The sequence below is a fragment of the Catharus ustulatus genome, chromosome 10 (genome assembly GCF_009819885.2).
Source record: "Catharus ustulatus isolate bCatUst1 chromosome 10, bCatUst1.pri.v2, whole genome shotgun sequence".
Classification (NCBI taxonomy): domain Eukaryota; kingdom Metazoa; phylum Chordata; class Aves; order Passeriformes; family Turdidae; genus Catharus; species Catharus ustulatus.
The window spans coordinates 26,127,276-26,154,932 of NC_046230.1; the positions used below are offsets into that span (position 1 = coordinate 26,127,276).

At 51.1% G+C, this 27,657-nt stretch overlaps 3 protein-coding genes across 6 annotated transcripts; 1 reads left to right on the forward strand and 2 right to left on the reverse strand.

The window, feature by feature from the left end:
- Positions 1–1,060: 1,060 nt before the first annotated feature.
- ERICH6 (glutamate rich 6) lies at positions 1,061–7,682 on the forward strand. 4 transcript variants are annotated; one of them, XM_033068746.1, is made up of 10 exons: positions 1,061–1,287; positions 2,134–2,229; positions 2,304–2,461; positions 3,409–3,473; positions 4,260–4,600; positions 4,898–4,921; positions 5,042–5,779; positions 5,903–5,988; positions 6,372–6,524; positions 6,795–7,404. In XM_033068746.1, exons 1-10 carry the CDS (start codon positions 1,063–1,065, stop codon positions 7,354–7,356), a joined length of 2,448 nt encoding a protein of 815 aa, XP_032924637.1. In that variant the 5' UTR covers positions 1,061–1,062; the 3' UTR covers positions 7,357–7,404. The 4 variants fall into 4 exon arrangements, with proteins under 4 accessions (XP_032924637.1, XP_032924635.1, XP_032924636.1 ...); XM_033068744.2 differs by adding an exon at positions 7,416–7,682 and having other exon boundaries at positions 4,260–5,779; positions 6,795–7,020; XM_033068745.1 differs by having other exon boundaries at positions 4,260–4,921.
- An 867-nt stretch (positions 7,683–8,549) lies between these two features.
- On the reverse strand, positions 8,550–14,823 carry SELENOT (selenoprotein T). Its single transcript, XM_033068747.2, has 6 exons — positions 14,627–14,823; positions 13,369–13,479; positions 12,346–12,472; positions 11,042–11,129; positions 10,181–10,332; positions 8,550–9,269 (listed from the first exon to the last, which is right to left on the reverse strand). The coding sequence occupies exons 1-5, from the start codon at positions 14,782–14,784 to the stop codon at positions 10,208–10,210; spliced, it is 609 nt and encodes a 202-aa protein (XP_032924638.1). The 5' UTR covers positions 14,785–14,823; the 3' UTR covers positions 8,550–9,269; positions 10,181–10,207.
- A 110-nt stretch (positions 14,824–14,933) lies between these two features.
- On the reverse strand, positions 14,934–27,642 carry EIF2A (eukaryotic translation initiation factor 2A). The gene is made up of 14 exons (XM_033069217.1): positions 27,585–27,642; positions 26,541–26,610; positions 26,184–26,258; positions 25,411–25,529; positions 24,297–24,396; positions 23,867–23,949; positions 22,628–22,701; positions 22,342–22,486; positions 21,243–21,359; positions 18,571–19,142; positions 17,292–17,408; positions 16,329–16,457; positions 15,451–15,516; positions 14,934–15,370 (listed from the first exon to the last, which is right to left on the reverse strand). The coding sequence occupies exons 1-14, from the start codon at positions 27,610–27,612 to the stop codon at positions 15,305–15,307; spliced, it is 1,761 nt and encodes a 586-aa protein (XP_032925108.1). The 5' UTR covers positions 27,613–27,642; the 3' UTR covers positions 14,934–15,304.
- Positions 27,643–27,657: the final 15 nt, after the last annotated feature.

Here is a 27,657-nt window from a genome sequence, read left to right on the forward strand (position 1 = left end):
AAAAATAAGTGAAGCTGACTTTCTCTGCTGTGTTTCTCACGTGTTAGTAAGGCACTGCGAATTCTTACTGACAGCATGGGTAAAGAAGTGTACACCCACTCTCCTGAGGGCAATCCAAACCTGGCTGGGTTTGTGCAAGATGGTTTTGTCTCTTTTATTCTCCGAGCTGTATGTGCAGATTTCTTGGAGAGGTTCAACAGCGCCAAGTCCTACGGGAGAGATCAGGAACATGTGTGACAAGCGTGTGACACAGGTGTAAGGAATCTACTCGAGCAGGTGTTCCAGGTGCAGACAGGTTGTGTCAGGCCGGGTTTGGTAACGTGTGTCACCTCCAGCCCAGCTCCCCACTCTTGGCAGAAGCAGCAGTTCTGGGGTTCAGCAGGCAAAGAGCGCCAGGATAGTGGGACAGGAGCGAAGGTGGCAGCCCAGGACACAGCCAGCAGCATGGGACACAGCCAGCAGCATGGGACACCACAGCCAGCACCACGGGACACAGCCAGCAGCCCGGGGGGACACAGCCGGCACCATGGGACACCACAGCCGGCATCCCGGGACACCACAGCCAGCAGCCCGGGGGGACACAGCCAGCACCCCGGGACACCGCAGCCCGGGCCCAGCAGCCCGGGAGCCCCCGGCTGCCCCGTGAGGGCCGCCCTGGCTCCTCTCCCGGGTGCACAGCGGCCGCAGCCTCGCTGAGACGGGCACGGGGAACGGGGCAGCCGCAGCAGCCGCTCGGAAAGGCAGCGCCGCGAGGCAGCCGCGGCCCGGGACGGGTACAGGGTACCGGGTACCGGGCGGAGCGGCCCGTGCCGGCTGTCGGGTGCCGGGTACCGGACGGAGCGGCCCGTGCCGGGTATCAGGTGCTGGGTGCCGGCCCGTGCCGAGTATCGCGTGCCGGGTACCGGCCCGTACCGGGTACCGGCCCGTACCGGGTCTCGGCTCTCGGGTACCGGCCCGTACCGGGTCTCGGCTCTCGGGGCGGGCTGAGGCCGTTCCCCCCGTCCCGGCGTGCCCCGCGCCCCCGCTCAGGTCGCCCTGGAGACGGCGCCGCAGCCGCCGGGCATGGACGGGCCGGGCTGGGCCGCGGAGCCCAGCGGAGGGCCGGACGATGGGGTGGACGATGGAGCGGGTGAGCCTCGCTGGCCCTGGCCCCTGGAGAAGGGCACAGTCCACCTGGCGGAGCCGCGGTTTGGAACGCCCCCGGCCAGCCCGCAGCCGACCCCCACGGGCCTGCCCACCCTCCTGGCCTACCGCCCCGAGTCCTCCCCGGCAATCGTACACCACAAGGTCAGTTGCGGGGGCGCTCCTTGCTGCCTTATTCACACGGTTCCTTGTAGAAACACGGAACGAACGCCCTTTGCGAAGTCCACAAAGGAGACCCTACATAATAGAGGTTCAGCCCGTTTTTCTTCTGCGAGGCTCTTGAAACAGCACTGTGCACAACTGGGCAGCAAGAAGCTGTGCAGCCTCTCCCCACTGCTGCATCCTCTGTTGAGAATTTCACAGCAGAATATTTTGTCTAAATAAGATTTTAAAAATATATAAATAGGTATAGTCACAGAATACAAGCAGGGCACAGAGCTCCCTGTAACCCTTAGCAGAGCAAAATCACCAAAGAGTTTTAATCCAAGGCACAAGGTGGGGAACAAGGGAATTTTGTTTCAGGATATCCAGTACCCATCGATAAAACACACCCTGCTGCCAAACTGGTTTGCATCTGGTCAGATGTGACCAGCTCTGTATCACCAATTCTGCTGGTGCTTCCTCAGACACTCCCACAACTGCAGACATCAGGAGATTTTTTCTCTGTAACACATTCAAATCCTCACCTACAGTGTTCTGTGCTCTCAGCTTCCCTGGGAAGGAGCAGAGCTCATAAACACTACAGTCATTCCCTTTCCTAGGGGCCATTTATGGATTTATTTACAACACATCTGCTTTTCTCTTTGGCCGTTTCCTGAACCCAATGTTTTGAGTTAAATCGTTCCAAGATACCCCAGACAGGGCTCTGCCGAGTGCCCACAGGTGCTTTGTCGCATTTGCCGCATTTTGAGCAGAGCCCTCTTTGGCCGTGCTAACCCGGGATCTGGGGGCTCACACCCTTCCTCCCCGCTCTCCCCGCCGTGGCTGCAGGCAGAGGATGCTGAGCCGACCTGCGAGTACTGTGGCAACCCGCTGAGGCCGTTCCCCTTCTGCGAGGACACCCCTCTCTCCGAGGACCAGGCAGACGTAAGCAGGCGGGAAGGACCAGCAGGGTTTGCTGGGCGAGGGCCGTGCTCACGGCTCTGCTCTCTGCCTTCCAGAGATTCTGCTGCGAGCGCAGCCGAGAGCTCTATGAGTTCATCACCAAGGAGAAGAAGAAGCTCGAGGACACCAGCAGCCTTCCCAGAGCTGTTGGCAACCAGGAATCACTCGGCTCTGAAACCAGCCTGCTGCTGTCAAAGGAGCAAGAGAACCGCAGGTACTGGGAGAGCTGGGGATCAGGGCTGTGCAATGAACAACGGGGAGCTCTGAGGGGAAAGAAGTGCTAAGAAACTGCAGGAGAGGGATGAAAGAAGAAAAACCTTTGCTTTAGGCACCAGAAGTTCAGATTCTCTCTGGTCCCTCCTGGCTCCTCTGCTGCCAGGCTGCACAAGGAGGTGGTGAAGCATGTACTGAGAGAAATATTAATTACAGTGCTGACAGACTATCTATCTAGAGACAGGTAAAGCAAAAAAACCCCACAGGTGTGGGAAGGGACAGTATTTGGGTGTAGTTTCTACATCTGTCACTGAAACAAAGCTAGAGTTTGTATTTCTGTTTTACTCCATAAACCATGTCTGGATTAGTTTCCAGAGTCACACACGAGCTCTGCAAGTTCTCAGGCTGTTTAGCAGGAGACCCAAAGCTTGTGCAAGAGTTTAAGCCTCCAGGGAAAGTCTAAGCTACAGGGGAAAGGAAAACTGAAGCAGTACACCTGGAAGTAAACTGTCGGTCTTGAAAATCCTTCACAGCCTGACGGTGCAAGTGCTTCCTGTGTACAGAGCACACACCAAACCACTGTCCCACTGACAGATTCATAGGAAGCTGCACAAGAATAGTGAAAATATTCTTGGAGATGAGCCATTTTCTTCATCTCATGGGCATCTGTCCTTCTCTCACATAAAACCTGATCCAAAGCCCATTACAATATTCAGCTCTCCTGCCTGCAGAGCCGATGCCACTGCAGTGGCAGAATGTTCACTGGATCTGTGTGGGCACAATTCCTTTCTGCTGAGGTGTATTTTGGTGACACTGCTGCCTTTTACTTGGAATTGTGAGCAGAGAGAAAAACAGATTCAGAAATTGTGCTCCTAAAGCAGGGATAGCCACTCTTTGCAGCTTTCCAAACACAATACGTGAGGTGTCAGCACCACTTCTATTTTCCAGGCAGCAGAGAAGACAGCTGGCCAGAGAGTTGGCTGACCAGTCTTTAAAGCCAAGTGCCACTGAAGGTGAGTTGGTATTTCCTTATGGATTTGTCCATTTATCTCAACAATGCCTTGAGTGGAATTGCTGGTTTCTAACTGGAGGATTTTATGCAGCAGCACATTCATTCATTGCCCGATATACAATCTCATTAAATTAATCTAGATACAGCCATATTAAATCATCCCTCACGCATGAGCACAAGGGTGGGCACATCCCCTTTGCACAGAGAGGCTGTATGTCATGATTTTCAGTATGTATCAGATGCACAGAACCTGACTTGAGAGGACAAGCTGGTAAAGCCAAGCCCTTGGCAAGGAGGAACTGCCAAATGAGGCTCACCTGTATCTTGCCTCAGGCGGATACTCCACCAATTCCTAGCCCAGGGTGCAGATGACTGAGCAGCCTTTGGGTCTAATGGTAGAGAAGGAGTTTTGACAGGTGAACCAGATTTACAATATGGGCATGTTTTCACAGAGGTTGGCAGGGCACTGAGGCTTCTGTGACACTGGAATCTGAAATGGTCAGTTCCAGTGTGCGGAGCAAAATGTCATCCCAAAAAGTTGCTCTCTACACAGATATGTGTGTACATATGTAACTGAAAAAATGCTCCCTTTTATCATAATGCTGTGCTCTGAAATAGCCGAGCACTTTGGGCTGCCCTTGCTAGAGAACAGCCCAAGGCTGCCTGTCAGGATGGAGTGTTCCAGCCAGGAACTCCCACTCCCCAGTGACCGCAGAGGTACTGGGCTGCCCCATGGTGGGGATGCCAACCCTCCTGGCTGCACTGAAGCCCTCCCTGTGCTCTGCAGGTTCACAGCAAGCTGGATCCGTTTCCCTGGAACTCACATCTCCCACAGGCGGGACAACAGAGCCTGTTGTGATTGCAGCCGAGCCCAAACCCCAGCCCAAGGAGAAGCCTGAGCCGGAGCCCCAGTCCGAGGAGAAACCCAAGCTGGAGCCCCAGCCCAAGGAGGAGCTCGAACCCAAATGCCAGCCCAAGGAGAAGCCCGAGCCGGAGCCCCAGCCCAAGAAGGAGCTTGAACTCGAACCCCAGCCCAAGGAGAAGCCCGAGCCAGAGCCCCAGCCCAAGGAGAAGCCTGAGCCAGAGCCCCAACCCAAGGAGGAGCTTGAACTCAAACCCCAGCCCAAGGAGAAGCCCGAGCTGGAGCCCCAGCCTAAGGGGGAGCTTGATCTCAAACCCCAGCCGAAGGAGAAGCCCGAGCCAGAGTCCCAGCCTAAGGGGGAGCTTGATCTCAAACCCCAGCCGAAGGAGAAGCCCGAGCCAGAGTCCCAGCCTAAGGGGGAGCTTGATCTCAAACCCCAGCCCAAGGAGAAGCCCGAGCCAGAGCCCCAGCCCAAGGAGCTTGAACTCAAACCCCAGCCCATGGAGAAGCCTGAGCCAGAGCCCCAGCCCAAGGAGGAGCTTGAACTCAAACCCCAGCTCAAGGAGAAATCCAAGCCAGAGCTTCGGGCCAAGGAGAAGCCCAAGTCAGAGCCCCAGCCTAAGGAGGAGCTTGAACTTGGACCCCAGCCCAAGGAAAAGCCCGAGCTGGAGCCCCAGCCCAAGGAGGAGCTTGAACTCAAACCCCAGCCCAAGGAGAAGCCCAAGTCAGAGCCCCAGCCTAACGGGGAGCTCAAACTCAAACCCCAGCCCAAGGAGAAATCCAAGCCAGAGCTTCGGGCCAAGGAGAAGCCCAAGTCAGAGCCCCAGCCTAACAGGGAGCTCAAACTCAAACCCCAGCCCAAGGAGAAATCCAAGCCAGAGCTTCGGCCCAAGGATAAACCTGAGCTGGAGCCCCAGCTCAAGGAGAAATCCAAGCCAGAGCTTCGGCCCAAGGATAAACCTGAGCTGGAGCCCCAGCTCAAGGAGAAATCCAAGCCAGAGCTTCGGCCCAAGGATAAACCTGAGCTGGAGCCCCAGCTCAAGGAGAAATCCAAGCCAGAGCTTCGGCCCAAGGATAAACCTGAGCCGGAGCCCCAGCCCAAGGGGGAGCCCCAGCTGGAGCCCCAGCTCAAGCAGGAGCCCGGTCTCAAGAAGATGCCCGGTCCCAAGGAGGAGCCTGAGCTGGAGCCCCGGCCTGAGGAGAAACCCAAGCCGCAGCCTTGGCCCGAGGAGAAACCTGAGCTGGAGCCCCAGCCCAAGGGGGAGACCCAGCTGGAGCCCCAGCTCAAGGAGGAGCCTGGCCCCAAGGAAGAGCCCCAGCTGGAGCCCCATCCTGAGCAGAAGCCCGGGTCTGAGCCCAAGCTCAAGCCCAAGAAAGAGCCCAAGCACAAGGAGCCCGTATCCCGCGGCACGCGCCGCTACGATTTCAGTCTCCTGGGGAAGAAGGTACGTGCGGCCGGGAGCACCTTGGATGTGTCAGCACCCCGGGCGGTCAGAGCCCAGCAGGGCCCATTTTCACAGGGCAGCTGGGCCTGACTGCTCTCATCCATTTTATCTTTCCAATCTTAGGTGGGGAAGGCTAAATTGGTGCAGAAATACTACAAAAATGGAAAAAAATTCCTTACCATGCTCCAAGACGGAACTTCGCAGTTATTGTATCCTTTACAGGGTTCAGTTGCCTGCATTAGCCCAGGGCTGTTACTAGTTTTAACTTGATCCCAGTCCACTTTATTACAACCCAGCTCATCTGAGGAGCAGCAGCAGTACAGCCTGACACAGCTCCTGGGCTGAGGTTTCACAGCAGCGAGCAGCTCCAGTGAGCACTAGCTTCCAAGACCCAGCCCAAGGGAATAGCACACCTTTAATCCTTTAATACACTTTAATAAGCACTTTAAATTGCTTATTAAAGCACTTCAATGCAGTGCTCTGGGTAATACATCAGTTTTTACACCCCAAAGTAGTACCCAAAAGTATTTAGCATGTAATAACGGACCAACCAAGCAAAGCAGGGGGTTACAAACACCTTACCTGGCAGCAGCTATCCATCTGGAAACCTGGCCATCGTCATTATACGAGGGAGGGACCAGCTGACTTGCATAGTACAGGAAGATGAGCTGAGGACAACCAAAATCCGAGCCCTGTTTCAGTCTGATGGCAGGGGCACGTGCTACTACCCGAACGGAGATGAGTGGTACGTTCAGCAGCTTTGCTGTCTCCTTTTTGCATTGGCATTTCAAAGGCCATAAAGGGTATTTTTAATAGCATCCAAAAATAGACAAATTCAGCAGCTCATGGGCCCTGCTTCAAGTGCCCTCAGAGCAGCAAGGCAACCCAGCTGTGCCTAGAGAGGTGGGGGACAGACCCTGCCCCGGCTGTGCCTCTGTTCCACCCCTCAGGGGAACGAGATACTTTCTGCCACAGGAGCTTACAGGGTTCAGAGCTTCCCTTTCCCTTTCTTTAGGATAAATATAAGTATCCAGGGTGGGCAGTATTTGGACCAAGCAGGCAACAGAGTAAGAAGGTGGATGTGGCCGGACTTGTCACGAGGACCCTACGCACCACTGAGCCCCATTTTCATCTCCCTGAACCGCCACGTGGGGGTCAGGATCCTGGCCCAGGACAAGATCTTCGTCTCCTTCCTCGCCAAGGGGCGACAAGCAAAATTCAACATGGGAACCAAAGTGCAGGTATTGTTCCTGTGCCGAGCCGTTCCCCACAGCAGGAGCAGGGCATCCAGGAAGCTCCCCTCTGCGTTTATCCTGTGGTGGGTGCTCCCTATGTTGTCCCATGCTCCTTTCCCAAAAAGCAAGCTGTGGCTGTATGGGTATTCCTGCCACTCCTATGGAGATGGGCACTTGGCTAGCCCCAGCTCTCTGCAAAGGGCCACCGTGTGGGACTCCACTCACAGGCAGGTCCCTGGCCACAGCCCCAAGGGTCACCCTGGCTATGATCCACGTGGGCAGGGTGCAGGGCAGCTCCTTTCCTCGGCAGGCTCCTGGCACAGGGGCAGGTTTGTGTGCTGAGATGGAAGCTCTGTCCCCAGCCGGGGTGGCTCTGCCCACACGTGGCCTCTGTCGCACAGGTCAGCGCTGGCAGCCAGCTGCCTCCTCCTGCCCGGCTGGGAGAGGACGAGCTCCTGCTGCTCGCCTTCCGCGTGAGGATCCTGCAGCTCTTCGACAGGATGCGGGGATGCCTCAACTTCCCTTCCAGCGAGCAGTGGAACAAAATGCAGCCTCCCATGTACCTCATGACCCAGGCTGTGAAGATCCTGGAGCTCTGCATGGCTGCTGACATCAGTGACGAGCTGCGCAGCTCCATCCAGGCTATAGTAAACGCACAGTAGCTCTGACCAGTGTGTGTGTGGTGCAAGGCAAAACACGCCAGAGACACCCCTGATGCTGTGGCACCTGCCTGTGCTCAGCAAGGTTTCTCCTCCGGGCCTGCCCTGCCCTGGTGCAGAGCAAAGAGCACAGCCCCAAACGGGTCTTGCTCAGGGCAGGCAGTACCAGCCCACACTGATGACACCTCGGTCACGGAGGCAGGAGAGGGCTTTGCTCAGGCAGAGCAGTCCCGTGCTGCACAGTGCACTGCTCCCGAGCAGCCTCCCTTCTGCCTCCAGCCCTGGCTGAGTGCTGACTTCAGCCCTTGGATAAGGCACGAGGTTAGAACAAAGAGCACACCCAAGCCAGAGCTTGGGACAGGTACAGTGGCAGCTGTTTAGTAAAGTCACCCACACAGGTACTGCTCTGCCAGTCCTGACAAGAAGGAACGCCCCAAGAGTTCCCAGTGCCCGTGCCCCTGGCAGCTCAGCCAGCTGCACGAACAGGACGAGGTGCAGAGAGCGACCCACAGCAATCACCTGTGCTTGGCTCCAGGGAGCACCAGCTGCAGCCTGGGATGGGCTCTGGTTCAAGCACTGCAAACACAGAGCTGTCAGTGGGTGTTTAAAGGCCTGCAGTGCTGCAGCGAGGAACCTCCCAGCCTCTCTGCTGCCTCTGAAATTCGGGGTTCAGCTGGCCAGCTTCCCCCAGGGAGGGCACACCTGAACCGTGGCAGGTGCCTGACGGATAAGGTTAAGCTCCATGTGCCTCTCTCTGCACTGGAGGCTCTCAGGAGCTTACACACGACAAATACAAGGTCAGGAACTGGAAAGCTGGCTTTTTATGCAGTTTTTCAATCGCAGTCCAAGAATGTCCATCAGTGACAAACAAGGTACTTCACACAGGAAATGGGAACTCTTTATTTCAATTAATGTTCTTGGGTTCTATTCAGGACAGCAGGAGGGCCCAGCTCATCTCTCAAATGGCCAAGGAAGAACTGCTGGAGCTGGCCCACATGATTAAAGAGTAGCTGATCTTAATTTTCACTGAAGTCACCGAATGATGTAACTATTCTGCATATAATTTTGCTTATATAATTCAGTATATAATGCACTGTTCGACTCTGCCATAGATTTTGAAAAATATACAAACCTGTTTTAACCATGTTAAAGAGATTTGATAGACAACTATCAATTACTCAACAGTTTAGGACAATATCAGACACTCCTATAACTTCATTTTAAACTACAAAAAGAACATAAATTCATATAAAATACAACAGATTAAACAAACTTCTCTTTTTCCAAGGAAAAATTAGGTATCAACTCAATCTGCCATTGTGTGAAACATGAATATAAAATAAGTTACCATTAGTAATGCCTGCATTGCTGATCTATGAACTGGTCGAATGAAGTCTTAAAAAAACTATACAGTATTATTGCACTCGTGGCTGTGCAGTGTGGACCAGCCAGCACCGAAACAGGGCTCATTGGGTGTTTGTCCAGGAGGCACAACGTGGCTGCAAGAGAGGCATCCAGCCTGCACCAACAGCGGCTGTCTTCAGTGCAAGCCTTCATGAGTCTGCACCACGCGGCCCAGGAACCACCACCCAACGCCTGTGGAGAGACACCGAGGTTACAGCCAGCACCAGCCTGTGCCACAGCACACCTGCAGGGGCTGGGACACACCTGCACCGGGGCTGGGACACACCTGCACAGAGCCACACCTGCACTGGGGCTGGGACACACCTGCCCTGGGGCTGGGACACACCTGCACCGAGCCACACCTGCAGGGGGCTGGGACACACCTGCACCGAGCCACACCTGCACCGGGGCTGGGACACACCTGCACCGAGCCACACCTGCACCGGGGCTGGGACACACCTGCCCTGGGGCTGGGACACACCTGCACCGAGCCACACCTGCACCGGGGCTGGGACACACCTGCACCGAGCCAGCCCCGAGATGGGGAATGGTAAGCTTTGTTTTGAAAGGCACAGGTGACACGGGGATGTGGAAGTGGTCTGCCATAAAATACCTACAGGATGTGAACCCTGTGCTACCAAAGGCTGTGGAGCTTTTGCAGAGGGGCAGGGCAGCACAGTAACCAGAGCATGACAGTGTTCCGCTCCCCAGGGTTAAGCAACGGACAGGACAGCATCCTGCTCCCCAAGGCCGTGGAATTCAACTGGGTTAAAAGCCAGGAGACCTTAATCCCCTGCACAGGCTGTTCTGAGGCACACAATCTCTGTACCACACGCTCCATTGACATCAGGCCTTCTGCCTACAGCAATACACCTTTTCCTGCCTGATGGAACGCCAGCTTCCTTCTCTGAGACAGGCACAATGAGCCACATCCCAAAACATCCCACCCCAACAGCCTCTGTAACACCACACATGGCAGTTTAACACCATGGGAGCTCATTCTCCAGAAAAAACATTAACTGAACAAACACACAGTCCTGAAATCCAGTGTCCAGTGTGCCCATCTCACCTGGGCAAGGCACTGGTGACTGGAGGAGACTTACGAGAAGTTTCAGTGCTGATCGATGGGGCTATGATCGATGATGGGGCATTGACTCCATGTGCACATTGAGCTTCATCTCATTATCAAGGATCTGTACAAGCTGCTGCATGGAAGGGAGGTGGCCAGACTCCAGTTTAGACCACACTGGGACATCTAGCACAGAACACACACGGGAGAAAAGCACTGTTACACAGAAAGCATCAGAAAACAGGCAGAGCTGGTGTAAAATGGAATTGAGAAGCTCTAGGAAGCTGTGTGAGCTGGCACTGATCTGTGTTGAGCACATCTGAACCAACAACGCTTCCAACCTCTGGCTGTGCTGAGCCCCAGCCCAACTAGGACAGCAGGGTGTCTAGTGCTTCCATTTAGAAGTGTATCATATTGATGGAGAGGTGCAAAATATCCACTGACATTCCTCTCAACTTGAAAAACCAACACTGCTGTCCACCAGTAGTGATAATCTGGTATTAGTAACAGATTCTTTAATATTCCAAGGCTAAAGCATGCTGCAGAACAGACAAGGAAAGCATCTAATTGGAGAGTATATGCCCCTAGCTGATGGTTTTTTATTTAACGCACATCACACACAAAGAAAGAATGTAACAGTTATTACAAGGGATCAAATATCCCTCTGAGCAAGTTTTTGCAGAGCTACTCTAGAATATCTGACTTTTGTATAAATTGCTTTATAGGACTTCCATGATTTTCATCATTTATTATGACAGACAACATCTGAAGATCCAAATGGATGGCTATTCCCACATACTGGATTTGGAACATAAATCAGCTGACACCATTCCTCATTCTCCCCATCCCACTGCTCACACATGTATATGTGACACCCCCCAAAGTCTCAGCTCACCATTCAAAGTGATTTCAAAAGCCCCAGTGGACATACACTGGTTCTCAATCATGTTGCTCAGGAAGAAGACCATCATGCAGGCGTACACCTGGAAGAGAACAAAGATCCAGAGACCTCAGCCATGCCAGCCACACCTGCTGTTGTTCACAAGTGCCTCTGAACTCCCTCTGATTGCTCAAGGAATGTTCCCATCTACAGACACCGCCCTTTCCTCCTTTCACACAGGCTGTGCACCCTGCCTTCCTCAGAAAAGCACCCAACCAGCTCCAAACCCACCCAAGGGCCCCCCCCCACCTCTGGACCCAGCAGAGCCACTGCAGGGGGCTGGCAGCGTGACACGGGAACACAGCCTGTCACTGTCACAGCCATCTCCAGATCACAGAGCCACGGCAGCCACACACTGCAGAGCAAGGCAGGTCACACGTGCACAGGAACCAGCAGCCCTGCTCCTGCACGCCTCCAAGTGTTCCATGGGGAATTTTCTCTGCGTGTGGGTGACTGAGGATTGCATCTTCAGCAGTGCAGCTCCTCCCTCACCACCAGCACCTCTCTAATTTCCTTTTCCTGTTCACAGGCACACTCACAGAGGCCACTGCAGCACCACAGAACCCGGCACAGGGACAGCAGCCAGCCCAGCCAGGCACGGAGTTGGCCCATTTCATTCAATTGGAAATATTACAGCTTCTGGGCATGCAAACTGGACAGTGAAAGATCCAGGGCACTGGGCAGCTTGGCATAAAGGTCTGTAAATTACTTTAGTGGAATAAATCTGGAATGAGGTTACTCTAAACCAGAGTACAACACCCTGAATCTGCTGGCATCACCAGTACTGACTCATGGGGATATTCTCCCACTGTCATGCCAGTCTGCTCTCCAAAAACACCCACAACATTTCAATTTCATTTTTCTAACGCCCTTCTAATTGCTGCCTAATCTATCAGGAGTCTCATAGAAGCATCAACTGAAAAACAGTTATGAGATAACAGAGAAGGGAAGCTGTAATTTTAACATCAGCAATACTGGCTTGAAATGCTGCTCTTGAGCCCTACAAAATAAACAACTCTTTCATCATCTTTGTCAGCAAGTTAACCTCAGCTCCCTCCTGCAGTAGCAGCAGCTTGGAAGGAGATCACAGAAGCACACCTGGGTTTGTCAAAACCATAAAGCACAACTGGGGAGAATTACTCTACTGTAAGGCTGCAGCATATGAAAGGTAAATCCGTGAGAACTGAGGGGCTCACAGAGCACCCTCACGAAGAAACTCTGAAGTTGCTTTTTCAGACTAAAAGAAGTATGTCCTTTACCTTGTTTTCCTGGCCCCACTGCCAGATGCTCGGAGCTTGCATGCCAAAGAAAGCAAACGGGTCCTTGCCCACGATGATTAAGCCAATTAATACTAGTTTGAAGACAGACAGGAAGGATGCTATGTGCCTGTTGGAGACAACACACACCAGTGACTGAAAGGTTCAGCTCCTACTTCGCCACACACAATTGTAATTCACCTCACTAGGAGAATTTTGACAGTGTACAATCAAATGTTTCAGGGGAAGTACAAAACTTTCCAAGAAGGTTTATCTCACTGCAAAAGAACTCCAAACCAAATCAACCCAACCAAACAAAAAAGCAACTCACATTAATAACACCCCCGATAAGGTCCAGCTTTTGCACAGCAGCCCAGATTCAGAGCTCCCCAGAGCCAGCCCACACCGAGGCCCCGTGCCCTGCAGCCTCCCACCACCACCACCCTGCCAGAAATCAGGGCAGCCACTGCTCCAGGAGCCACCCAGTAACTATGGCATCACCCTCCAGCGTGGGCACACTGCTTTAGCGAACAGCAATAACACCATTTCATCTTCTTCTGAATTTCTTTGGGCTTTCCCCGCACAGCTGCAGCAAAAGCTACTCTGGCAGATTCCCCTGTGAGATGAGCTCTCCCCAATTCAGATGTTAAAACTGAACTCTCCTTTCCTATGTGTCCTTAGCCCATCACAGGGATTTGACTCTTAAGTGCATAAGCCTGAGCAACAAATTGAATTTATCTCCAGATACAGCATGAAGAAAAGCTGGGGAAATTCACTGTTTCAAAAAAAAGTTACATAATTTATTTTAAGTTGGATATGACAGGCCTCATCATACAGATAGCCAGACAGTGATACTTGCATGGAAAACTAAGGCAGCTACCTGGAAGGAAAAAAATCACCATGCTTGTATGCAATTGCAATAAAGACTCCCCTTCAGTTTACATTTTCAGCATTATATCAGTGTAAATGGGAGTGTTTACCATGGAAAGCAGACAGACAGAACACAGCACGAGGGGACACGCTCACCTATAGATAGGTTGAGGAAGGTAGTTCTCCCCTTCGATTCGGATGTCTGGGTACCGCTGGCTGATGACCCGCATGTACTCCTCAAACACCCGCCTGTAGCCTCAGGAGACGCTGCACACAGACAGCACTGTCACCCCAGCAGCGGGGCTGCACAGCACGGCCACTGCCGAGCACCACCCACCCTCCCCACAACCCCGTCCAGTTTAAACACAACAACACTGTTTCATGGCACAGAGAAAACCCGATCCGCAGTGAAATTAAACATCACAAATCCCAACAGGTAAGGCCTGGGTGTGCTGGCATGGTTTGCTCCACATCCCAGCACAGACACAGAGCTCTGGAAACACCATTGCGCATCAAATGACTCGCTTTCCCTAGAAAAATCTTTTAAATTCAGATTAATTGAGGAAATCGATGTGAGCAAGCACTTGCTCTGTGGCAAAAAAAAAAAAAACAAATTCTTCACACGGAGCTGAATCCCTCTCTGAGACTGTCTGGAATCCCAGACAGGCAATGTCGCTCCCAACCACCCCTACGTCAGCATGACATGGAATTGCAGGAGTTAAATATTCCCGAGCTGTCTTCTGCCTCGCCTTTCGGTAGCCGCCTCTATCAAACTGCGGTAAAGCGCCAAAGGCCTCGAACCCAGCACCGTTCCCTGAGCAGTTCTGCGGTGCCTCACGGAGCTGCAGGGCCCGGCCCGGGCTCCGCTCCGGCCGCCACCCGGCCCTGCCCGCCCCGTGGCCGGCAACCGCGCTGACCAGGCCCCGGGCCTCTCCAGGTTTTCTCTGAGCGCAAACAGGTTCCGTGCGCCGGGGCCGCTCAGCCCTGCCGGGAGCTGCTGGCACCACCCAACGCCCCCGGAATGGTGCAAAGGTGCCCGACAGCAATACGGGCACTGCACCAAAGCAAACACGAAATCACAGCCACTGCTGAGACATCGAGCCCTCCCGGACGTCAGTCCCGAATCAGCACAACGCCATACACGGCATTAAAGGGCCCGAAAAGCGCGGTTTTATGGCGGCGGCCGTAGAGCGGGCCGCACCGAAAGCCGCCGCCCACGCTCCACCGGGGCCCGGCGCCCCGACAGCCCTCCCGGGGCGGGCCGGCCCCGGCCCCTCCACGAACGATAAGAGCAAGCGAGGCCGCCGCGGCGCTGACGGAAAGGAGGGGAAGAAAACCGAAGGAGGGAGGGAGAAGCGACGGCCCGGAGGACGCCGCCATTTTGGCCGCCGCCATTTTGGCGGGCGCCCCTCACCAGATCTGGAACTTGAGCAGCGGCCCGGTGGCGTAGGCCATGCGCAGCTTCTTGGCCGGCAGCCCGCCCTGCTCCGCCGCGGCGCCGCCGCCGCCCGGTGCCGCCGCCAGCCCCGCCAGCAGCAGCAGCAGCAGCCGCCGCAGCCCCGCCGCTCGCATCTCGCCGCCGCAGCCGAGGCTGAGGCACCGCGCGCGCGCCGCCTCGCCAAGGTCAGGCGCGCGGCGGGGGCGGGGCCGTGCGCAGCCCCGCCCCCCGGGCAGCCCCGCCCCGCGCGCCCCCTGGCGGTCACACACGGTCGGACAGTCGCTGCTGTTAAATCCTTTATGTCACCTACACCCTTATTGCATAAACACCGCGGCTCTTCTTAAATAGAATAAAGCTATCGAATGTCTTTGTCGCCTTCCCTTCTCCCGCCGAATTAGGAACTACAATCTGGTTTAGGCAGTACGTTCTCAGAAAAGGAGCACGTTTCTCGTTGGAACAGCAGCAGAACTGGCTGATGGATGCTCATCGCTTGCTATCAGCTTCATGGGCACAAGTCCTTAGGAAAACTCTTTTTTAAAGGCAAATGAGCAGCAAATCTGTGGACTTTCGCACCCTTGGTCATTTGCTGAAATGTTTAACAAATTACATTTTGCATGAACTTGTGTTAGCACCGCACTGGAGCTCGAGGAAGATTTAAACACCCAGTTCTAGGTCTTCCAGTTCCTTAAGGAGAGCAGCTTCTTTCTGAATCTTCTCCACCTGGAGCAGAAAAGCATAACATGTCACAAATGTAGATTATAAAATGAACCTGGAATAAACTGTACAGATCTCAACCATACCTGATTCTTCTCCAGCTGTTTGCCAGCAGCTGCCTGTTCCTTCAACTGCTCAATTGCCTTTAGTTTCTGCCAAAAAAAAAATACAAAAAGCCATTATAACACAAAAATATTGGTGACACAAGAATAAGAAAAAACTAGAAGTTGCTGCACTTGCAATCACCTGATGCATCTGGAGACAGGTCTCTGTGGAAGGCACAATCCCTTAAGCAGCTCCAGGTGCTCTGCCCTGAATTTCCCACCCCTAACAGACATTTCCTTCAAGAACAGAACCTAGAGACCAGCAGTACTTCATCTCTGAAACAAGCATGGGCACTCTCTCACTGAAGGGAGATCCAAATTTGGAAATTACTCCACCACCATCCCTCTTCACCACACATTTTCCTCAGAAAGCCTGGAATGTTAATCCAGAGACTACGAGCAGCAGGAGGTAGCAAAGAGAAATGGGAAAGACTCTCTAGCCAGAACTTAACAATTTCTATTCTGGAATTATTTAATGCAAGAATTCCCTAGACTGGCAGTAAACTTTGCACTCACAAGGCACACCACAGGGCACTGCTCCCCTGCCAGATGCAGGTCCCAACAACCACAGAATGCACAGAGCTCCTGCCTGAGCCCCAGCTCCTGCCAGCAGCCCTGACCCTCAGCTGGCTGCACCTCCACAGCATTCCTGCCCAAGTTTTAAAAACTCCTCCCTGTATGTCACCTTGATGGGACCTTCAGGAACCCTGGCACACGATGGGCTCCAGTGCTGCACAGGGAGGTGGGTACAAATTCAGGACACTGCACCCTCCTGAGCTCAGCTCACCTTACACTCGCACTAGTCTGATACACCAGCCCTTGCAGAAATACTGCCTGATAGAAAAATCATCTCTTCACACCTTTTTCAAGTTCTTTATCCTCTTGTCCACTTCAGGATCCCCCGTGGTCACGGCAGGCGCAGCGTTCTGCAGGGCGCTCTGTGCAGGCTTGACCTGGGCAGGGCCTTGGTGTGCATCAGCTTTGGCTTCCTGTAGACACATAAACACAATCTAGAAAACACCCTTGATCACAAAGAGAATGAAAAATGTCTTTAATCACTTTAAGAGAATCCATCTAATATTCCTTCTTTCCCCGGTTTGCTGGTGTATTCCAAAATCTGGGCATTATCTATCACTGATCTGCTTCCCATGGACAAAGGTTTATCTGGAACAGCTCACATGCTGCTTCTTGTTTAATTTCTACTTCCTCAAGATCCCAACCACACACAGCACAGGGAAACATCAGTTTAAAGGTGATATGACAAACATATACACAAGTATTTTACAAAGCAGACTGGGTCATTGTCTTTAAGCAAAACAAAGGGCTCAAAACCAGTGCTAGAAATTTCTTTAAATAGCATCTAAAGAAATTGTTGCTTCAGAGGTTTTTAGAAATTGGAAAGCTAATACAAAAAACAGACTTTTTTCTACATAGTAAAAGAATTGTAAGTCCAGAAGTGGCAGACAGGCTGCCTCTGGTCTGCCCTAAAAACACACCTGAGCCTTGACCTGTCGGGAGCACAAAGCACCCAGCCTGTTCTTACCCCCTCTCTGAAACCAAAAGTCTGCAGAATGCCAGAACTCAGAATCACTTTGTCTCCACACTGACTTAAGCCAACATTTGCAGTGACTCAGCAAAGCTGCTCCTTTTCAATCCCCCTTCTATACCTGCTTCACTCTGGTTAAACTCTGCTGCCCTTCCCTCACACCACATTTGTGGGGGGCTCTCAGTGCACAAGGTACTGCTCTGAGACTGACCCCTGCCCTCTGGGGAAACCAATTAACTAATTAACATTATCCTTGTAAGAATGGTTTTTGCAGTACCTGTTTAGCAGCTTTCTTTGCTTCATGTTTCCTCTGATTTTTGAGAGCTGTTTTAGACACTGGCTTATCACCACCTCCCAGCTGGGGTTTCATGTTCTGGGGTGGCTCATCCTCATGCTGCAGGACATACAAAATGGTTAAACCCCATATTCCATGCTGGCACAGAAACCCCAAAATCTACCTCAGGCAACATCATATGCAAAGATGCACCAAAAAGAAAAACAAAAAAAGAAAGGAAGGAAGGGTGAAAAGGGTCTCAAACTCATCCACTCAAGTTTGCCTGGGACTACCCTGTGTGTCCTAATGATTTCACAGGCTTCTATCTCAGAAAAGAAACAAAATCCAAGAGGTATAATCTAGCACAAAATGACCAAAGCCTGGAATTTTGCTGTTGTTGACAGCTTTGTAACTCAAATTCCTGATGACCAGAGAGGAAGGCTGAGTGCTGGGAGGGGAGGTGGGGGGTTCATGGGGGGCAGTGGGGGCTGTTTGGTGTTTAAGAGAACTCTTAACTGTGCCATCGTACTGCTTTAGCACACGTGATGAGATTTTTTGCCCAGATAAGCAAGCAGAATTATTTTACTGACTGTACCTTTTACTCCCTGTGCTCACAGATGGTTTGTGAGAGGAGCCCTCAGCACAGCTCACAGACTGCTGGCAGGCTCAGTGTCCTGCAAAAGCACCAGGCTCAAAATCAAAGCTCTTCAGGACCCAAACATTAAGGGTGCAGCTGTTACATGGAATTAGCTGCTACTCAGCCTACTTTGAAAACTTGCAGAAAGAAACTAATTATACAAGCAGGTCACTGTACTGAAATGTGTTTAAGCTGCAGCTGACTTATTAATGATCCAATCTCTAGTAAGTACATTTACCTTTAAAGAACCCCAAAAAACAGCAAGAAAGAATGGCTGTTGGGAGGCCAGTCAAGCCTCAGGCTGGCTGGGTTCAGAACTGGCAAGTCAAGCCACCCAGACCCGAGGCTTCTGTCCTAACCAGAGCACTCAGTTTCACCACAAGCCACACTTGGAGTTTAGTGTTTCAGTGACGTGACAATTACAAAAATTTGGAGATGCTTTGTGAAAGGACAGGATTTGTGCCAAAGATTTGGGAGCTTTCTAGCATGCATCCTTGTAAATTGTGAGCAAAGTGCCAGAGGAGGTCACAAACACCCCTCCAAACCCCACAGTGCTCTCACGTTCCTCCCCAAAAGCACACACACACACACACAGGTGAGGCCAAGCTGCAAGCAGCCTGGGGACAGCAGGGCCCAGGCACTCACCAGCTTGGAGCTGGCGGCGGGTTTGTGGCGCAGGGCCGGGGGTCTGTACGCCTGCGCCGGCCGCGGCTCCGCGCGGGGCAGCTCGCTGGGCACCGCCTGGTACCGCACGGCTCGCTCGGGGAACACCCCGTCCAGGAAGGGCTGCCAGAACACCTGCCACACCTCCTGCTCCGAGGGCACCTCGTGGCAGTGCAGCACGGAGCCCGTGTAGTGCCAGATCTTGTAGCCGTTGCCGACGCGCAGGCGGGGCGCGCACGTGGCCGTCACGATGTGCTCCCCGTCCGGACACCACGCGAAGTACGTCGAGTCCGAGGCCACCGGCTTGGAGATGAGCTTGTAGTTCTTCACGTCCCACACCTCCATCTGCCCCCGCAGGTTCCCGAACCCTGCCAGCACCAGGATGTGTCCGTGGGGGCTGTAGTAGACGGCGTTGCGAGGCCCGGTGCCAAAGTCAAACACGGGGTCGCATTTCAGGTTAAAAACCGTGGCTTTGGCAGGCATGAAACCATACACGGCACAGAACTCCACAGAGTTGGGGCTCCAGGCAACATCGTAAATAGGGCCATTTTTTGCTAAAGGAAAAGGAAAAACATGCAGCTGTTGGGAGACCGCGTTTTTTCAGAGCAAGCCAAAATAAAATCCATAGTGATTCTTCATGTTTTGCTAAAATGCTGTATTCTGATTATTGACAATGAAAACTAATTCTGCTAACAACAGAGGGAAAAACAACCTTCTATCTTCTGATAACTTTAGTTACAGTTTGCAACAACAACTCCAGTCATTCCAAATTACCTCTGTAGGGCCAGCACCAACACTTTAACAGTAAGCATAGCTTGATATGTAAAAAAAATCCGTTTATTTTTTTTCCTCAAGTATGACCTCAGGACCTTCTCAAATTGTCCCACTGGAAACCTGCAAAAACAGGAGTTTTATACCAGCTGGATAACAGTTTCTCTTCTTGTAATCTAAGAAATATTGTGTAGTTCAGCTTTGATGAGGTAAGTAACAGTGACCTGAATTATCTTTGGACGATGCTCATGCACAATATTTTGTAAGTCAGATTTTAATGTGAGTGAGCACACAAAAAAGGCTTTACATATCATGGTCAAAACTTGTTACTGTTAGAAGCTATTCTGGGGGTTGGAACTTTAGGAGATACTGAAGAATGATGAATTAGTGATGAAAACTCAGGTAAAATATCCAGAGGTAAATACAAACCACAGGCCATTATAACTTTTCATCATCTGGGTATATTTACCCATAGTTCAGTTAAAGCCAAGTGCATGCCTGAATCCTTAAACCCACAGTTGACCCAAAATGTTCAGAGTTAAATGGTTCATGCCTGCTGTCACTCTGAAGTCTTATCTTTAGAAACGAGGATGTCTCATCACACTGTGTGCTCCCCTTCAAAACCTGCTCAGTGACATTAACCCAGTGTAGTCACGTACAGAGGTGGCAGAAAATGACACTTGGTGCCAGCAGCAGCTGGGGAGATGAGGGCAGCTCCATGCAGCCCTCAGAGCTCTGCCAGAGCCTGCAGCAGCACCACATCTTATCAAAAATGAAAAGCCCTCTGCAAATGCCAGCGTGGAAAAAAGCTTCAAAACTGCACTTCAAAAAAGATCCAACTCCCCAAGGAATGAGGCACCTCTCACTCCAAGTCCCTACCACCTGCTTTTATCAGTTTGGGCTTTTCCTTGGAAAGGAATAGCTAAATTAAATGAAAAATAACAGTAAACTTCCTGTTAAATACAGATGCAGTAGAAATAAAGAACATTTCAGTAAGTATGTAGTTAAACAAGTAGTGTTCTCAAGCCGGGAAACTGCTCCCAGAGAGATTCTATACACTGACTCATAACCCCAATTCTCCTTCCCCAGTGGAGTTACCATCAAGGGGAAATGGGGCACAGAACTCATCCAGAAGTTTTGCAGCAGAAGGTGAACGTTCCCAGTCAGCACAGTTATGGAAATTACACTCACAGCACCTCCAGCAAGGACAGCCCAGGTCACCCATCCCCAGTGCTCCCAAGCATTCCCAAACTGGCCCCTTCAATCCCAAACAGGCCAGATGTTTGCACATAATAGCAAAGGCTTGAGAGAATGAAAATAGACCCACACAGGGGAAGTGAAGCACATTCATCTGCTGCTTCTCAATACCTCATTTTTATGTCTTAAAACATTTACAATTTTACAATACAGAACAGAGGACTTCTATTTTCCAACAGACTTCAAAAAATTGCTCTCACTCAGCCCTGGCTCACTGAGTAACAGCATCGTGCATGTACAGAAGTGCAGGTAGGATTATGCTGTTTAGATTCACATTCCTGCCCGTTGTGGATTCTCAAACATCACCCTGGCTCCATTGCCCAGGTGTTTCCTCAGCAAATGAGCATAGCTCCCTCCCTGTGCTCTTGAGCACCTTCCCAAGCAAAGCAGCAGATGAATTAACTGGAAGTGTTTGCTCTCTGCCACTGACATTAAGAAGGTAAGTCTACCAAAGGCAAGAAAACTCAGCTACTGAAAAAAACCCAAATCAACCCAGAAAAATGCAACACCTTCCTGCAGAGGTAAAACAACACCACAAAAGCAAAGGTGAAGGGTTGTTTGTTGAGAGGATTTTGTTTTTAGGAGCAGTTGATGGCACCAGGCCCCGAGGACTGGTGGGTACTCACGCAGCTGCACCACGGCGCTCTCCCCGCTGGCTGCCACGTAGTGCAGCGTCTGCTCGCCGTAGTAGGAGGCTCCACTCTTGTCCACCTCGGTGCTGGCAACCACCAGCACTGCTGTGGCTGTGAACAGACACAGTTAGTGCAGCACAGCCCCTGAGAACCCCTGCACACAGCACAGACAAAGCCACATCAGCTCTGAATTAACCAGATCCTGCTGGGTGTTTGTGACAGTGCTGGTACCATTCTCTTCTCAACTGAGCTTTTCCTAAATGCTAACACAAAAGGACTGAATACCTTCCTTTCTCAGATGCAAAATGTCAGATCAGTCTATTCATTCACTATTAGATCACAACAAGTGAACACAGTTTTATCCTTTGTAGCTATTAAAAAAAATATTAAACTGCAGCAGAAACCAAACATCCTGATCAATCCTTGAATAAAATGTTTCCTCAACATCTTCTGTAGGCATATCTGCTATCCAAAACTGTGCTCCTGTGGGGCATGCAGAGCAGGGCACTGTCTCATCAGGGCAAGGCCCAACCTGCCCCTTCTCTCAGATACAAGCACCCACAAAATGCCTTGAGGTATCAATCTTTCCTGACTCTCAAAGTCCCCATGCATGGTTTCTACATGTGTGCAACACCTTCCTGGCATTCCAAACTATGTGGGTTTAAGTAAAATGATTTGTACAAAATCATTCTGAAACAGCCCCTTGCTAACAAACAGCACAGCAGAGGTCTGACAACTCATCCCAGGTATGATATGTATGCAAACAGATAATTCTACAGATTAAGATTACATCATGCCATGAACTGTTCCTATGTCTACAATCCAACTATATCATCTACACTGAATGTAAAGTTATACAAGAATTTGTCATTCAACTGCTGAATTTACCAGCATGTACAGAACATTTTCAATTACAACATACACAATGATGAAAGTCACAGAAAGTGCTGAGCACTCCAGGGTGTGCAGAAATGGCATCAGTGGGTGCCCTCAGGATTTACCAGCATATGCAAATCAAACACAAACCCCTCACAGCAAACAGTCAATCCAAAATGAGCACAATACAGAAAAGTTCAGTCCACAGCTGCTGTACCTTTTTTGTTCCACAGCATTGTCACCTTGTCAGCTTTGAAGAAGCTTTTGTTGGCGAGTGCTGACTGCGGGCCCCCGAAGTTGGGGTACTGGTAGAGCCTGACAAAGGATGGAGCACCTTTGCTGCCTGGGACATAAACAGCAACCTGAAACAGCCAGAGAGTTCACTGCAGGTTACAGCCTTGCTAGCACACAGCACAGTTACTAAAGTCACACTGGACTAAAGTCACAGTGGGTTTCTTTTCTAAGAAAACCAAGAGAAAGATTGGGAGCTGGATCAGATGTACCTTGGTTGGCTGTGCTCCTGGGGACAACACAAAATCACTGACCTTCTGCAAATGCAGCTTATTTGCAATGGTATCTGCCAAGAAAAAGGCCACAGATGTGTGATGTTAATGACAAACCATTTTACCACAATGTCCTAACCACACCCTTCTATGGGGCTGTATCCTGGATAACACAGACCAGTAAAGACAATCACAAAGAATCTCTTTTTCTAGGCAAGCAATCATTATTATCCCATTTCACATCATTTTACCTACAAAACCAGTTTGAATCAAGCCTATGTCTGAAACCCAGCACTTAGTATGTGGAAGTTCAAAAAGCAAAGAAGGCTCTGAACCCAAGGTGAGCAGCCTGTGCTTGAAGCAGATATTCCTCCCCTCATCTGTGCTGGGTTCAGTCACATTCAGGTGCCATCACAGAGGCAGGGGCTCTCCCTCCCAGCTCCATGGATAACTCCTCCCAGCAGGCCTGCTCTGGGCTCAGCACTGCCCCTTCCCACCACACCTGATGGGAACAGCTCCACTGCAGCCAGGAATGTGCAGAGCCAGCAGTCCTGCTCAGGCTGACATTCCACACTTCCCCAGCTTGGTTAACAGCAGCTGGGCTAATTCTCAGGAAACTCGATTTCTTGGAGCCATAACTCTTATATGAACTTTATCTTTAAAGCAAAACAAAGAATGCAAAACTAAAACCACACACTGCTGTTCTCCCCTCCGTTTTCTTTAATTCCTTCACATTTCTGTTCAATTAAATTTTTATCTTTCTGCTTTTTTCTTTCCCTTTCCCTTTTCAACATCTATTGACTCCAGATATTCTACCACCAACTGTAAATCTCCTTGGTAAAAATCTTCAGGCTTCACCAGTTCATTTTTGCCATCAATTTTTTAACGGGTCATTTTTAACAGAGCATGCATAACCCAAGGAAGTAATCACAAATCACATTTTCTAACAGCAATTTCCTGGATCTCATTAATGAGAAACAATATAGAATCAGGTCTCTTTAACTGAGAATCAGATGCATTTCATATCATGTCTGTCAGTGAAAAGATAAATTAGAAAGTGAAAACACACTTCATTAAAGCATAATGATTCTCAATTCCAAACCAAAATAGAATGTAGGCAGTATTTAAAATAAAAGGCAAGCAAAGGAAGAAACAAAGAAAAACCTGAAAACAAATCCCTCCCCCCCAAAAGAAGCAGCATTCATAGAAGGAATAAAATGTAGAGAAATACTCGCATACTGAAGTTGTTGTTTTCAAAGAAGTGCACTTCATTGTTCACATTCCTGGCACAAATGCTTTCATCATCTGCCCAGCAAGGACACCTGCACATGAAGGGAAAAGTCAGAAACACAAAATGATGCTCATCATTAGCACTCCAGGATTGTTTTTCCCCTCTATTGTGAGCCCAGTAAGTTCAAACATGATACATTTAATGTGAATAAATGACATCTGCATAGCAAAAAATATACAAGTGGACTTAGTTATTGTCTGCCCAGCTTTGCTCTGTGGTGCAAAGTGAGAGTGAATTTACAATGAACTACACACAGACAGAAGCACAGACTCTGCCTTTCAGTTAGCAGCAGGCTCTGCTCTCAAACAGCTCCATTTACCTGGGTCACATTTTTAAAACCACCTCTGTAAACAATTTGCATCTGGAAGGTTTATTTACCAGTTCTGCTGCTTTCTCTGTATAAAAGACTTTAGGCATTTTCCAGTTCTCAGATCCTGGAGCTGCAGGTTGGGCACCCCTGCTGTACCATCCTTAGCAGCTGCAAAACAAATAGGAATCTTTGAGACTTAATCTGCTTTACCCCAACATCCCACCTCATGGTTCGGCTAATGCCCAAACAAACATGAACTCCTTGCAAGCATGCAACTTCTGTCCCTGAGGGACCAAACCCATGAATGCTGATTGCTGCACCCATTAAGCTCAGGCTGCCTGCAGAAAGAACTCACACTTGGAGGTGCAGGGCTTCTACTCCCCACTGCCAGGCTACAACCATCAACACCTGCACAGCTTTTTAATCCAAACCAAAAACCTTCCTCACAGCAAACAATGGAGGCATGTTCTGCACTCCAGTGCTTTACTCCCACAGGAGTGAGGTGATTTCATCCATTCCACCACAGTCACAGCTCTCTCTGCAAGCCATGCAAAATGGTTCTGCTGTTTTTAAACTGTCTGCAGTCTCCTCCTTACCCTGGACAGCACAGCCCACAGTGATTGACAGCTCACTAACAGCCCACAGCTTGTGCTGCCTTCTCTCACCCCACAGCCTGTCCCAGTTCCCAGTCCCCCAAGGCCCAGCCTTGCCCAGCTCCTCCCTCCAAGGCAGCATTTGCACAGTCTGTGGCTCAGTCAGGGCTGCAGCTCTCAGAATTGGGAACTCAAAATCCCCCAGGGAGGCAGAGGAGGGAACAGCTCTGGACATGGAGAACACCCCAGGGCAGGACACAACTGCTCCAGGACAGTGTGCCACGTCCCTTGCCTACCCCAGCACACAAGCTGCCTGCACAGCACACTGCTGCTCTCCCAGAGTTTAGAAACCCCTGACTGACTGACACAGTGACCAAGAGCAGTGGCAGAGCCCCTGTGAGGGTGCCCAACACCAGCTGCTCTCAGACAATGGCACCCCTCCCTCCTCCACTGTGCTCCTGACTGCCCACAGAACCTTCTGCACCCTGTCTGCACTGCTCACTTAGCCAATAAACGTGCCACAGAGGCCAGCCAGGTGCTAACCCAGACATGCACAAGCCCTGTGCCTCCCCAGCTGCACAATACTCACTTGTGTAGGCCTGCCACGTTGCCAGAACATTATTCTTTGGCGAGAATTCAAGGCAAACTGTCTTTGGGAGATCAAAGGAATGCAGTAACTCAGTTGTGGTGATGTTAACGACATTGACTCTGGAACCAAAATATGCTACTTCAGTAAAACATGCTTACAATAGTCAATTAACAGCTGAGAGAATTGTTCAAGTATTTGACTCTTCTAGATCTGCCCCAAATTTGGCAAATGTAACAAAATCAGAAGTGCTCCCCACCCTGCCCCTTATTTTTACTAAATTTTTCCAAGAGCACATTTTAAAACCAGACACCCAAGCATGACAGAAACCAAGAAAAGTGACCACTGGTCAAAACATAACACATATTTTTGACTGCAACACACAAACAGGAGCGTGAACTCTCTAACACACCTGATCTATAAAAAAAGAACCTTGTAACATTCACAAGGTGTACAGACTCATTATTTTCTGTGGACTCTACTAACAGATTAACCCCAGAGCCCAGTTACTGGGAGCCATGAATAAAAACCCAGCCAAACAAACAAAGCATATCCAGACTGCATGGGAATGGGTGCAGCACAAACAGGAGAACAGCAAATACTTCATCTGATAGTCAAGAAACAAAGCCACTAATGCAACAATAAACTCCATTTAAAGTGCACATGCAAACACTTGCATTAACAGCAACCCCTTTACACAGACCAGAGCAAATGAGGCACAACTGATTCCACTTATTTCATACAAGCTACAAATTAAGATAACAAAATGCACTCACTTTTGTCCATTGCACCAGGCAAAGAGGGAGCCGTCCTTGCTAAAAGCAACAGCTTTGCAATTTTTTCCAGAATCCCTAGAGAAATAAGAAATGCACATGTGTATCCAATAGTGCCATAGTTAAGGTTTTCTTAACAAAAACGAACACAACAACTTTCCTGCTGTCTCTGGAGGAGTTCTGTGTCACAGGACAGTCCCCTTGCTCAGGGACTGTCACCTGGCAGTGAGAGGTCCAGCAAGTGCAAAGCCCTCCAAACCACCAATTTTCTGAACTCACTTATATTCACACTTTTTTTCAATTTCAGAGTCTACCTTTACTTTTCAGCAAGCAATTTCTCCTGTGCCAGTGACACGGTACCTTTGGAATGCCGTGCTCTCGGTGAAACTGGGGGGCCCATTCACCATGTACAGCCCTTCGGACCCTCTCACTGCAAGAGGAAACAAACAGCTCGTTTCTAATGCAGGAAGTTGTCCAGAGCAGATGTTTTTCTAACTCGTGAACCTGAGACATGCACACTCCTTCCCATACTAACCATAAGGAAATTGCAAGGCACAACCGAGACACACCCCCGAGCTCCCATCGCACCCCTCCTCCAGCACCTCCCTCTGCAGGGCAGTGCCCGGCCAGGACGGGATCCATCCACAGCCTCTGCACAGCCTGCAGTTTTTCTCATGCCCAAATGCAGTTTCCCAAGGTTCATGTACACCACAGCCCCGAGAGACCGAAGGGAACCCTTAAACACACCTTAAAACCGATCCACGAACTGCACACGAACGTGTTCCCCAGCTCTTCTGCCACGCTCCCCATTAAGACCCAAATTTACAACACACGGTAGCGAGCAGCCCAAAGTGTACCCTGAACACCGGCAGCCCCCACAGACCCGAGCGAGGGGAACCAGGCCGGTGCTTAAAGTTTGCAAATACAGAAAAGGAAAATACACATCCCTTACGTTAAGGACAGTTCAAATAGTGAGATACCGAAAAGGAACACGACTTTTGTAAAGACCCTCACGAACTGCACTGCAAAGGACACAGACCGCAGCGGACACGTCACGGGCTCCGAGCTGCCCACGCACCGACCCGAGCCCGCGAACGCTCCCCGGGTCCCCGCGGGGGATCACCCGCGGCTGAAGAACGGATCCCCGGCACGGGGCCTCGAGAGCCCCCGTGGGGCCCAGGCCGAGCAAGCACAGGGCCCGGCGAGCCCTGACCAGTGCCGGGAGCGGCACGGTCAAAAGTTCCACGGGGCCGGACTTAGCCACGCCGCGGCAGTGTACGCTGGGGAGAGGACGCGGGGCGGACGCCGACGGGCACCGGAGGGGCAGCGGGCCGCCCCAGCCCAACCTGGCCCTCGCCCCCCACGCCCCAGCCCCGACCCCCACACCGGCCGGGCCCCACGCACCTGCGAGCAGCGGCGTGGGCGGCGCCATCTTGGCGCGCGGGCCGAGCGCTGTTTCCGGTTCCGGGGCGGCGGC

Excerpts from the sequence above, each read along its gene's own strand:
- ERICH6 (XM_033068743.1), top strand. The coding sequence starts at position 1,063 with ATGGACGGGCCGGGCTGGGCCGCGGAGCCCAGCGGAGGGCCGGACGAT. Across the intron at positions 2,230-2,303 it reads TCTCCGAGGACCAGGCAGAC|AGATTCTGCTGCGAGCGCAG; the intron begins GTAAGCAGGCGG and ends TCTGCCTTCCAG. Across the intron at positions 5,989-6,371 it reads GACGGAACTTCGCAGTTATT|CTATCCATCTGGAAACCTGG; the intron begins GTATCCTTTACA and ends ACCTGGCAGCAG.
- EIF2A (XM_033069217.1), bottom strand. The coding sequence starts at position 27,612 with ATGGCGCCGCCCACGCCGCTGCTCGCAG. Across the intron at positions 23,950-24,296 it reads CAGAGAAAGCAGCAGAACTG|GTGTCCTTGCTGGGCAGATG; the intron begins GTAAATAAACCT and ends CTTCATGTGCAG. Across the intron at positions 17,409-18,570 it reads CCGCCGCCAGCTCCAAGCTG|CATGAGGATGAGCCACCCCA; the intron begins GTGAGTGCCTGG and ends TATGTCCTGCAG.